This window comes from Ipomoea nil, unplaced genomic scaffold, assembly GCF_001879475.1.
Source record: "Ipomoea nil cultivar Tokyo-kokei standard unplaced genomic scaffold, Asagao_1.1 scaffold0980, whole genome shotgun sequence".
Classification (NCBI taxonomy): Eukaryota; Viridiplantae; Streptophyta; class Magnoliopsida; order Solanales; family Convolvulaceae; genus Ipomoea; species Ipomoea nil.
In genome coordinates, this window is record NW_017617408.1 from 2,055,001 (window position 1) to 2,067,665 (window position 12,665).

General features: G+C 38.9%; 2 protein-coding genes across 5 annotated transcripts; one reads left to right on the forward strand and one right to left on the reverse strand.

Moving 5' to 3' along the window:
• The first annotated feature begins 1,309 nt into the window (after window positions 1–1,309).
• On the forward strand, window positions 1,310–6,209 carry LOC109179738. 4 transcript variants are annotated; one of them, XM_019329231.1, is made up of 10 exons: window positions 1,310–1,486; window positions 2,224–3,005; window positions 3,100–3,330; window positions 3,615–4,010; window positions 4,089–4,232; window positions 4,330–4,554; window positions 4,669–4,849; window positions 4,927–5,043; window positions 5,435–5,572; window positions 5,669–6,209. In XM_019329231.1, exons 1-4 carry the CDS (start codon window positions 1,423–1,425, stop codon window positions 3,915–3,917), a joined length of 1,380 nt encoding a protein of 459 aa, XP_019184776.1. In that variant the 5' UTR covers window positions 1,310–1,422; the 3' UTR covers window positions 3,918–4,010; window positions 4,089–4,232; window positions 4,330–4,554; window positions 4,669–4,849; window positions 4,927–5,043; window positions 5,435–5,572; window positions 5,669–6,209. The 4 variants fall into 4 exon arrangements, with proteins under 4 accessions (XP_019184776.1, XP_019184777.1, XP_019184780.1 ...); XM_019329232.1 differs by having other exon boundaries at window positions 4,116–4,232; XM_019329235.1 differs by having other exon boundaries at window positions 3,639–4,010.
• A 920-nt stretch (window positions 6,210–7,129) lies between these two features.
• On the reverse strand, window positions 7,130–9,035 carry LOC109179777 (protein FAR1-RELATED SEQUENCE 5-like). Its single transcript, XM_019329271.1, has 3 exons — window positions 8,662–9,035; window positions 7,744–8,543; window positions 7,130–7,521 (listed from the first exon to the last, which is right to left on the reverse strand). The coding sequence occupies exons 1-3, from the start codon at window positions 9,033–9,035 to the stop codon at window positions 7,130–7,132; spliced, it is 1,566 nt and encodes a 521-aa protein (XP_019184816.1).
• Window positions 9,036–12,665: the final 3,630 nt, after the last annotated feature.

Below are 12,665 nucleotides of genomic sequence, written 5' to 3' on the forward strand. Positions count from 1 at the left end.
TTTTTGTCAATAAATCTCTCAAGTAGTTAATATGATTAGCTTAATTATATTTTTTTTATTTTTTATTTTAAAAACAATCTATATACATATAAAGGCTACTAAATTTCAGCCAATCAGATTCATCCATTTTCCCGCCCATGATAAACGACAGCGTTTAGTTGTTTTTTTTTTTTTTTTGGGCTTTAGTGTTTGACCATCAGAAGGGAATTGGTGTCAAGCTATATTTGTAGGGGAGTGGCCGTGTTTGCAGAGTTGGTATGGTGTCAGGCTATATTGGTAGAGGAGTGGCCTATTGCGTATTTGCGTGTTGCAAAGTTATTATCTACTCCTATTTGTAGAGGAGTGGCCTATTCACTACCTTAGTTGCTTGCTTATATATAGAAGATACGTGTCTAGAGACTTCAAGTTCTATTCAAATACAAACTGTAAAAAAAAATTCATATTATGCGATCAATGAAGAAGATGACCGGGGTTGTTGGTGCGCAGCTTCGCGTTGTGTGCGGAACTATCAGAGTCCGCCTCCCGTCGGTGTGCCACCTCCTCAAGGTAAGTTTTTTTCAGTAATCTTCTTTGATTGAATCGTCTTTTTGCCGTTTTTCGGAACGGATCTGATGGATTTTTGAGATTCTAGAATAGGTTATCTGTTAGAAGGATATCCCAAGGATGCTTATCCTCCGCCCAGTTACCTGCCCAAGCCAAGGATACCCTCCACAATATCTCTGCCACAGTACGCCACTCCGCTGCCTCAGCATATTGATAGCTCCAGCTGCTTGGAAGGATGGTAAACTTCTCTCAATCCTCTTATCTATGTTGAATCAGAAAAAAAAAAGGTTTAAAATTAATTAGAACACTTTAATCAGAAAAAGAAAAAAAAAAGCACAGATTCTTTTATAATAGCTTGCATGTAATTTTAGATTGTTTGTATTTGGGTTTGGGAACTTATAAGTCTAGAGTATAGTATTCGTAATATAATGTAATTTTAGATTGTTTGTATTTGGGTTTGGGAACTTATAAGTCTAGAGTATAGTATTCGTGTTGTTGATGGTATGAATATATATATATATATATATATATATATATATATATATATATATATATATATATATATAGGGTAGGCTTCATATGAGACAACCATGGCAGATGAGAAATAAGACTTAATCATAGCCAATCGTTTAGAGGGACCTACGGTTGAGATTAGATGTATAGATTTTAATATAGCACGGCATATTTGCGAGCATTAATGTTCAAAATAATCGTTAAAAGGGCAATTTGGTCCAAGGGTGTTCACGCGTTGTTCAACATCACATTCCCAAGCTGACTCTTACCCTACCACTAGTGACCAGTCCACGTACGCCGGATCCCGAGAAACCAGCGAAGAAGAACCCACCGTACGGCGTAACGCACTACTACCGTCCCAAAGCTATGTCTGGATCGAAAATACGGGCAAAACGACGACGGGGAACAATGAATCGCTCCGAAAGCAGAGGTACGTTCCATTTTTTTTTGTTGTTCTGGTTTTTTTTTTTTTTTTTTTTTTTTTTTGTTTTTTTTTTTTTTTTATGTACTCGTTTTCCAGCTCTGTGACGATTAAGCAGAAAGTAGAGGATTTCAATGGAGGGGAAGACACACGGTGCATGCAGTAGGAAATACCTTTGCCCACAATTATGTACCTACCATTACTGTGTGTTTCTGCAAAACTAATTACACAAAGCATATGGAATGTTGGATATTTTAATATTTGAGAATAGAATGGTTGATTTTAAAATGGTTGACAGTTTTAGTTAGGGAGAGGGTTTAAAGTGCTTTAGTCTATAATGGGATACACATGTTTGTGCACCTCAAAAAGCTGGTTTTTATCATGTGTAAAATATTATAGATGGAACTGTGATCATTTGTTTGGATTAGTTAGGCCTTCAAATAACAGTGTTGTGACTTGTGTTCACATATAATGAAGGTTTGCTCAAGGTGGTTATTTTAGAATGTGTTTACTGGTTCTACTAGTTAAGCATACGTGTGTGCACCCTGTCATGGAATAAGGGATAAAATGGTTGCCTTTGTTTACAAGAATTCCTGATGAGTAGTCACTGGTTCTAATAGAATGTGTTTACTGGTTCTAATTGTTATCCAAAAAGGTGATAGGAGTACATCCCCTCTCATTTTGGCCCATGTAATTGTGAATATTACAATTGATATATTAACTGTTTGTGGTTGACGGCAATGCAGTGAAGAAACAACGGGTAGGTCAGGAACCTCAGCAGCCGGTGGAAACACGGAATGATGATGACGACTTCGTCACCCCACCAACAAGACTCAACCCAAGGCTTGAGCCCGACATATTGAGGAATGAACCAGAGTATGAGTTAAATGAAGAAGAGCAAACAAAGTACCCGAGCATGATTACCCGTGTAACTGGGAAGCCACTTGTGGATGCACTGAATGCATTGAATGCAAGACAGCGCCAAGCAGTTACATCGATTGGGTTCCAGCAAATCCTGCACTTGAAAATTATTGAGACACCCAAGAGGTTGGGGAATTGGTTGCTACAAAATTTTGACGCATCGACGAGGACGCTGCGATTAGAGGATAACAAAACAATCACAATTGGGGAGGATGAGGTTGAAGCTGTGTTCGGGCTACCACGCGGAGGAGTTGAAGTAACGAATCGGAAACCGAACGAACTTACTAAAACTCTACTAGAGTGGAGGGGTTTCTATCTCACAGCTAGGCACAACATCACCCCAGCAAAAGTCTCATCAATGTTGGATGAATTCCCAGAAGGGTGTGATTGGTTCAAGCGGCATTTCACCGTTTTGTTGGTAAGCACAATTATAAGATCAATGCAAAATGGGTATTGCCACCAGCTTTTCATCGACGACCTAGATGATGTTACCCAAATATCCAATCTCAACTGGTGCAAGTATCTATTGATCAACCTCGTTGAAACCCACGAGAAATGGATGACAAAGAAGCACAAGAGATTCAGTGGCCCACTGTTATTCCTGACGGTATGCTTACAAAACAAACACATGTTATAGAAAAAATGTTGTAGTAGAACCAAAATGTGCAAGGGGGATGTGAATAATTGTTTAAAAAATGCAGGTGCTGTATATGGATCGTGTGAAGTTTGTTGGCAACGCAGTACCCCGTCAAAGACCAGCCATCAAAGGATGGACATGTAGACACATGAGAGATCGGGAATTTAAAGAGATACGACTAGGGGGGTTCGGCCATGGAGAGTTATTACCCGCTGATCTGGAAGGTGAAGAGAGAGTAGATGATGATCCACCAGAAGATGCTGCAAATTCTCACCAAATAAGTGGGGGGGAAAAGGTATGTGCACTACCATTAATCAAAGTTCAGCTGATGGCACACGGGTACTATGACCAGTGCACAAACTGTATCATATATAGGAGCACCACTACACATGAGTGCACCCAGGGCAAAGCATAGATGCACGCAGCATCAGCATGTGTTTTAATAATATTATTATGTGTATTAAAGACTGTTGCCCTTATAATTCATGGCACACGATGAGATAGCAAAGTGCACACACAGTGCCATGCATAAAGTGCAGGTGTTGTTAACACATTTAGTTTTTGACCCCATAATTGCAGCCATTTGAAGAACGACTCACGCAGGTGATGATGGACTTGAAGAAGACTGTGGAGGACATAGAGCATCTAATTAAGGAGGCTGATGATGTGACGGTGAAGGAAGAAATATTCAGACAATTCCAAGACAGGACGCAAACCCTAACGAAAATGCAGGGAAGTCATGGGACCGCCGAGGTGAATTTGACACCACCCACTGAACCGGGTGACACGCAGTGTTCGGATGAAATCTGGAACAACCCCAACACCATACAGTGGGTCCAGGAGGTCGAAAGAGATGTTCAGCAACAAATCGAAAAGTCATAAATCCCAAGTTTCAGCTTGGGGTTGACCCAACTGGACATGAATGTAATGGCGTCAAGTATTGGTAATATGGAAAGGCACAACACACTGAATACGGTGAGCATCCGTAGGACTCTTTCTAAAACACAAAGTGTGGTACCCAAAAAAGCATTAACTTTTAGTCTCTCCTAACAGGATAACATCGTCCATGATGGAACACAGGTGAATCGTGGAGATAATACACCAGCTAGAATGCACGCAGCTACAACTGACAATCGCGATGCCCCGGCAGAAAATAATGCACCCAACAGTGGTGACATATTCCATACTCCAACAGAGGTATTCCATATGATGTTAAACCCAATTTACCCAACTAATACATTATATTTGTGTGACCAAGACAATGGACTAACAATTAATAGCAAACAAATTTCAGCAACTACTTGGTATTCCTGATAGTGGGACCAAAAATATGTGTGTGCCTCCATTTGGCGCACCCATGAGGAGGGGACGACCACCCATAAATGAGCCCACCAATGTTGACGGGGAGATGGCAATGGTCAACGGAGTATGTTAGCCAGATTATGGGAATGCCATATGAAGAAATTCCACAGCCCTTTGTTATACAACAATGGATTGCACAGAGTATCAACAATGACATGTAACAAATATATTTGCTTTATTTCCTGTATTAGCTGACATAATACTTATTAAAAAGGGAATTATTACTTGCGTACATTGAAATATACTAATATTTTGCATATTTCACAAACAGGTATGAGGTGTTATTCAGCTACAAAGAGAGGGTGGCACGACTCGGGGACTTTGCCTCTTTACTGATGGACACCCTAGTTTCTGCTGGAATTATTGACACATGGGCCTGCATTCTGAATTGCCGTGAGGCAATGAACACGACGGGACGCCCAAAAAGAGTATTTGCATCCACAACAACAACGGTATAAATCTAAACCATACAAGTATACTTACTGCCCTTCATTTGAAATGGGTATTGAAAATGACAATTCAATTGTAGCACCGAACTGTTGTTGACCCCCACAAATCAAGGAACCAAAGGTACATATGGTTCACGAAAAGGTTGAAGGATGATTTCACGCTATCCCCGTACCAAAAGTGGTCTGATGTAGACATGGTGAGTGAGCATGGTATCTCTAAATTGTCCTACACTAAAAATTACTTCAACACACACGAAACCACCTCGCTAGATTCCTAAAATGAATGAGTGCACAAAGCACTGTAGCAAAGTGCACAGAGCACTTTAGCAAAGTGCACATAGAACTTTAGCAAAGTGCACATAGAACTTTAGCAAAGTGCACAGATCACTTTAGCAAAGTGCACAGAGCACTTTAGCAAAGTGCACAATGGAAATATTAAGACGCCACCCACCTCACACAGTAAATAGAGTGCACAGGGCTGAGAGTATAAGTACACACTGCCGATGCATAGTACCTATATATATATATTTATATATATACATATATATTTTTTGGTGTGGAATCCAGTGTTGACCAACTGTTGTGCAGGTCATATTTTCGATACTCCAAAGCGGGCACTGCTACATAATCAGCGTGGACATGGTAAAGATGAAAACTGAAATCATTGATAACTCATCTGTACGCATGCCAAATGAGAAAAAGTACTTGAAGATCCCAGAGGACTTGGTAAGCATACCCCACCATACTTTCTACATTTTGACAACAACATATCCAAATTTCAAACAAACTTTAACGGGTTGTTATCCACACTGATACGAGCAGATAGACCTAGTAGCCACATTCATAGACGACGAAGTCTCAATTATAAAGGGTGCTGACATCGGAAGAATCATCCCAACCAGAATGCAAATGCCATGGAGAGACACAAAAAACACAATCGACTGCGGTATTTACGCCATGCGGCACATGGAAACATTTGTGGGCCAGACTTACTCAACATGGAAGTGTGGACTGAAAAAAGGGGATCTTTCATATATACGCAACCTGAGAATGATATACATGCGCGAAATCCTAATGTCAGAGTTCAACAACCACCGAGCTGAAAACATCAAACGTGCAATTGATTTCCAAAATGGACTATTCCGCAACTATGTGACGCACCACAACTGACATGAGGTGGTACAATGCGCAACGGTGGACAGTGATTTATTTTTTTGGATTAGATTAAGAATATGAGCGAACTAGAACCAGCCAATTTATTACGAAATAGTTAATTCTGTTGACTTTGTTATGGGTTTTTTGAGCACACTGAATGTAGTGGTGCACATGTTACTTCATATCTGTATTTTTGAAACAGCTTATAGTACACATATTTTTGCTACATTGCATCATTACCAGACAGCGTTCAGGCATGGTATACAGTGGAGACCAATAAAAGTTGATAGCGAGAATAGCAATGTGCACTTCTAACTGATTTGAAATGCACGACTGCTTAACGGCACACAGCCAAAAACTACAGAGCACACACCACTGGTACCAATTGAAAAACAGCAGTAAAGAATAAAGACTGACTAGTAGAATAGACATTTGCGGCTGTGACGACGAGCAACCCCATTAGCAGCGAGTGCACACCCTAGGACTATCAACGGCACACAGCCACACACGCATATCCTTATGGTGCACACTTCCACACGTAATAAAGCATCACTCAAAACCGAACGCACTAGGCTTCTGAAGTGCACACTCCACGTACTGGAAATAAGCTCAATGCATTTAATACCTTAGGTGCACACGCATGGAAAACCAAACGCACTAGGCTTCTGAAGTGCACACTCCACGTACTGGAAATAAGCTCAATGCATTTAATACCTTAGGTGCACACGCATGGAAAACCAAACGTATGCCAACACATTCTAACAATATTCATTGTAGGAAAAAAAAGAAAAAACCAGATTAGCATAAACTAGTAGCTAGATTAAATTAATTATAATCACTAAAAGTTGACAGCGTGAGTAGCAATGTGCACTCCTCACTGATTTGAAATGCACGACTGCTTAACGGCACACAACCAAAAACTACAGAGCACACCCATCGACGGTAATTGAAAAAACATCAGTATATTCATTGTAGGAAAAAAAAAACAAGACAAGTATATACTAGTAGCCAGATTAACTTAATTACAGCCAATGTACGTACTTAAACTGCGTAAAATAATATAAATCTAAAACAATTTCTAAATGCCCACGTGATGATGTCCATCATACCGCACGGTTGTCATACAAATTATTTTATAAACAAGTCTTTAAGCGGGCAATTACGACTGTCATGCCCATCAAATTTGTGACAAGTCTTGCACTCTCGTGTAGACTTTGCAGCTCTCTCTGCAGCAAGCTCTTTGGCCGATTTGAACCGCTTCCCAGAACCCTTATTCTTAGCAACGGTTGGTGGGTGGACAAGAATATTAGAAGACGTGATCACACCACCAAACGCCTGAACAACACCAGACTTACCAATGGACGTACCAATACTAGTGTCGGCATTGACAAATGACAGTTTCAACTCCTTCAAAACACGGGACAACTCCATAATACGATCCGAGCTATGCCTGGCAAGAGCAACACAACTGTAAAAATCATTCCAAACCTGCTTCGAATCACCCCTGCTATTGGCCACACCTACAACAACATCATCATGAACCCCTTCTATATCATAAATTGGATGCTTGTAGGCATCACGTGTTCACCGAGAAACCAAGTAGCAAGGCGGAATAGAATCCAAACGAGCATCCTTGAAGACAAGAAATATATGCCTACACAACAAGCCCACACGCTGAAACATCCGACAGGAACAATCTGCTGTAGTTTCGGTTGGATTATATACAACAATATACACATTACCATATGTGTCTTCTACTCCAACACGTTTTAAGACACCATCAACAGCGGAAGACACAACAGAACAATCAAAACACCCAGCCACAATCTCTGCCTGCACCTCATAGAATACAGTAATAGTATAAACAGCAGCTGCATACCGCTCAATTGCCAAAGGCGTCTTCACCACTGGCAAATGGCCCTCACATGCCGCATTGAGCTTAGCCTGCTTATGCCTTTGGCAATCAATAGCACCTTCAAAATGAAAGAAAAACTCCACTAAGCTCGCATGACAATTAGTGCAACCCCCAAATGAACTATTCTGCGATTCCGACCGGGAAGTCGTTCGCAACAAACCACCCATAGGCAAGTCTCGAAAAAAAGCTAGAATCCAAAATGCACGTAAATCAAACATCTGGCGGAACCACCTATGCTCACTGAGACCATAGGCCTCCATAACACCAAGCCATTTAGATTCAAACTCCTCTATTGTTATCGACTCATCCCAAACAACATCATTAAGAGCACGGCGAAACGACTGATCCTTGGCAACCACTGAACCCACCTTGTCACCAACCTTTGACATGATATGCCACATGCAGAAGCGATGACGTGCAGACTTGAACACCGTGGGGACAGCCACCCGCATGGCTGGATCTTGATCGGTAATAATGTATGTTGGCTCGTGGCCCATAGCTCGTTTGAAATTATCAAGCAACCAGACATAGGACTCAACATCTTCCTTTGCAATCAACCCCGCGGCAAACGTGACTGATTTCTTGTGATTATCAATGCCGGTAAATGGCACAAACACAAGCTTATACCTACAGAAATATAAGAAAGGGGAAAAAATCAGAATGCATACATGTATGTAAAAAGGTATTCATAACAAACTACCAACAAAACACAGATGCACACGCCAACGAGTACAGATGCACATACCTGTTCGTCCGATACGTCGCATCAAAAGAAACCACATCCCCAAAGCACGCAAAATTCCGTCGTGCTACTGGGTCTGCCCAAAACACACGTGAAAGCTGATCATACTCATCCACATCATAGTCAAAGAAAAATGAAGACCATAACTCTTTTTTATGAAGGAACTTCTCAGTAATCAATTGTGCATCGCCGCCGCGAATGTATGCCATTAAATCACGCTTAAAATTCTGAAAGTCTACACCAGTGGCCCCAACATCAGTATAATCTCCAACCATTTGCCTGTAAAGCTTCCACGATTTAATAGAACCAATATTTGCCTTCGCACAATTAGCGACAAATATTTGATGCCCAAGATCCAACTTGCGATTAATCCTCATAAATGGCTTGGATGCCTCCGAGTACAAACAATGTGTGTGTCGTTCCTCCAAATAGAACACAGAATAACCCCCATACCCCTTAAGCTTGAAAATAATCTTCGCATTGCAACCAACCCTATTCGTGACGCCTTTTCTTTGGTACTGAGGGGTCATTAAGCACGTCACCACCCGAACACAACTCCTTAGCAGGCTGCTTAAATCCTTCTCGAGAACACAATAAATACTTCCTCAATACCTCCCCACAACTATTCTTTGAATCCGAGCCACGACGAACATTAAACCCAACAGTACGTGCATATCGGATATAGAACTCAACACCATCGTCCAACTTGCTAAACCATTGACCAACGAATGGATTGATCGCATTGTCACACACCGGCACCCAATAATTCGTTTTCCCTGGAGAAATATCCATGACGCACCCACGACTATCACTCGCAGAAACTTCATCACCACAAAGCGACACTGCCAAATGGTGAAGCGAAAATTTAACAAACACCGACGATTGAGAAATAACAAAAATAGTAGCAAACAAAAACCACAGTGTGCACATAATTTAACAACCATATGAACTCTATAACAACCAAATAATGCCACCACTGTGTCCGAAAGCAGAGGTACGTTCCATTTTTTTTTTGTTGTTCTGGTTTTTTTTTTTTTTTTTTTTAATGTACTCGTTTTCCGGCTCCGAACGGACAACCCAGATCAGGGGTCTGGCGATTTATTAGGGGGACGGGGGTACAGGGCAGAGGGCGACAGTGTTGTTGTTCGCTGAAACTGAAAACAAAAGGGACCGTACCTCTGTGACGATTAAGCAGAAAGTATAGGATTTCAATGGAGGGGAAGCCACACGGTACTATGTACACATGAGCACAGGGTGAAAACACATATATGGCATGCAACTTGAACCCTCAAACATAAACAACAAAATGCTTCCAACCAACACACTCCAACCCCTTAAAAATGAATTACAGAACAAAGACAATGATCCCACATGCACAATCTGATGCAACATGCCATAATTAAACCACAGTACAAAAAACTCAGAAAAACTTAGGAACACATACCTTCATTAACACATTCCATAGCTAGGCAACGGTGAAGAACGTCGTCAATCTTCAGCAAATGAGTGCACCAACGTCTGAAGATGGTAGACAAACGAGAATCAACAATGGGAAGGAAAAAAAAAACGATTCCTACACAAATTTAAAAGAGAATCAACGGGAAGAAAACAAAAACTGAATCCCACCAAAATTTAAACTCCTAAAAACAAGGAGAAGATACGGATAGAATCTCAATATAAAAATAAAACACAAGACAATTACATTAAAGCCCCTATTCATTAGTATTTACACAATAAAAAAAAAGGAGGGGGGGCAATCCCAACCATCAAAACATCTAAGATGGACGCTCCAAATCAATTCTTATTTCTCACCTAAATAGGTTGTCTTATTTGATTGTAAATCTATATATATATATATATATATATATATATATATATATATATATAGAGAGAGAGAGAGAGAGAGAGAGAGAGATGATAAGTTTTTTATATTGTGTTTGTTCTCTTGATATGGTTTCTGGTGAACTTCTAATTTTTTTTTTGAAAGGGTGAACTCCTAATAATTAGCTTATAATACAAAACAGTTGTATCATAAGACAATAACTAACAAAAAAAAGGCATCACACTCCTTTATCATCATTTATCTCTAATTGTAGATTGTTAGTAATTGAATTGAAAAATCTAATGAGGACAAAAAAATGATGCACTCTGTGCTTGATTAGACTACAAGTTACACAATAACCAATACACACAACATTTTTACTTTACCCCTAGATAGCCCTACTACTCTACTAGCATGGGTAACCATTGACAGTAAACATTAAGTACCCTATTGTAATCCTTGATAGTGGCTTTTGAGTTCTCTATAGAGGTGATATATATATATATATATATATATATATATATATATATATATATATATATATATATATATGGCATTTAAGAGTGAAACATGTCTAGATTTTTTTGTTGAATTATAATTAATTTTCTAACAAACTAATAAGATGCATCAATTAGAAGATTATGCCAGAATCATGATGGAGGAACTAATTCACTCATCTCTTAGCAGAGATAAGCCGAACCACTTAAAAATTCAACCTTGATGCAAAAAAAAAAACAAAAAAAAAAAAAAAAAAAAAAAAAAAGTAAAGAGTTAAGCACTTAACACACACACTACCATAAAAATCTATGGGGTAGAAGGTTAGAGCAGTAAACGACACTACTTTTTTGGTAGATAATAACACTATATTAGATCTAAGGCTTAAATGGAGGATTTTAAAATTACACCAAAGTTCCAAATGAAGGACTTCTGAAACTCCAAGATGAAACCAATCATAATCAAGCAAAAGATTAACAGGTTAGTTCTTTTCTTTCCATTTTCTTAAATTCACATTTTATGTCATTACTTACTGCCCATTACAATTAATTACCCTTAAACTGTTTTTATCTTTCTTAGCATTCTAGCTTTAAATTTTTTTGTTTTGTGTGATTTAATTTTTACTTAAAATTAGTTTTTTTTTTTAAACTTACATATAGAGTGATATGTATCAATGTCTTTTAGTGTTAAAAATTTATGAAGTTTATACTTTTAGATTTTTAAACTGTCAAAGATTTTTTTGTTAGATTCAGGCCTATGCTAACATTCGAATATACATATGAACGTCATGCATTTGAACAGAAAATAAATTTGTTAAAAAAAATGGTTTCGCACATTACAAAATACATACATTTTTGAGAGAAAATAAAATTAAATAGTTCGACTATTATATATATACAAATCCATACATATTAATCGCATGCATGTTGAATAATCTCAAAAAATTGTAGAAAAAGCATGTATCTAGGAAGGGTTTTTTCACTTATCTTTTCATGGATTTGGCCCTTTTGTTCGGTTGATCTTTCCGTTTTGCATTTCCGCATCCATCGTAGATAGAATATCGGACAGTGAGGTTGTAGATGATCAGATCAGCGGCGTTGATTTCCCGGACAGTGAGGTTTTCTTTCTAGGGGTTTTTTGTGTGGAGAAATTCGCGGGTATGTAGGGTTTTCTTTCTAGGGGTTTTTTGTGTGGAGAAATTCGCGGGTATGTAGTAAAATTTGAGTAGATTTTGAAATGTATCTGTTTCCAGGGTAATTTGTTACACATATCCAAGAAATCCGAGTTAAATTGGTTAAAAGAAAAAGAAATCGCAGTGAAGCGAGTTACCATTTCCATCGGTGAAGTTGTTTGTTTCTAGAAGCGTAGGGAGAGGTCGGAGCGCTGAGGGCGCAGGGTTGGGGGCGGAGGTAGCAGATTAGGTTAAGGTTAGAGTTAGGTTTTTTGTTTTTATAGGGCCTGGTATTGTGGGTTGGGTTTGGGTTATAGAATGGGCTCCATTTTAGAGCTTTGTATTAATATATGTATCATAATGGATTGGGCTGTTTATTTATTTTTTTTATCATAATAATTGGTTTTGTTAATTTTTTACTTGATAATATTGTATTTTAAATTTAATTATGGTATGCTTTTATAATATGGTTATCAATTAAGAATTCTATGTTATTTTAATTATGTTACTTAATTACTT

Excerpts from the sequence above, each read along its gene's own strand:
- LOC109179738 (XM_019329231.1), top strand. The coding sequence starts at position 1,423 with ATGTCTGGATCGAAAATACGGGCAAAACGACGACGGGGAACAATGAAT. Across the intron at positions 1,487-2,223 it reads GAATCGCTCCGAAAGCAGAG|TGAAGAAACAACGGGTAGGT; the intron begins GTACGTTCCATT and ends ACGGCAATGCAG. Across the intron at positions 3,331-3,614 it reads AAATAAGTGGGGGGGAAAAG|CCATTTGAAGAACGACTCAC; the intron begins GTATGTGCACTA and ends CCATAATTGCAG.
- LOC109179777 (XM_019329271.1), bottom strand. The coding sequence starts at position 9,035 with ATGAGGATTAATCGCAAGTTGGATCTTGGGCATCAAATATTTGTCGCT. Across the intron at positions 8,544-8,661 it reads GCGACGTATCGGACGAACAG|GTATAAGCTTGTGTTTGTGC; the intron begins GTATGTGCATCT and ends ATATTTCTGTAG. Across the intron at positions 7,522-7,743 it reads TGGAGTAGAAGACACATATG|GTGTGGCCAATAGCAGGGGT; the intron begins GTAATGTGTATA and ends ATGTTGTTGTAG.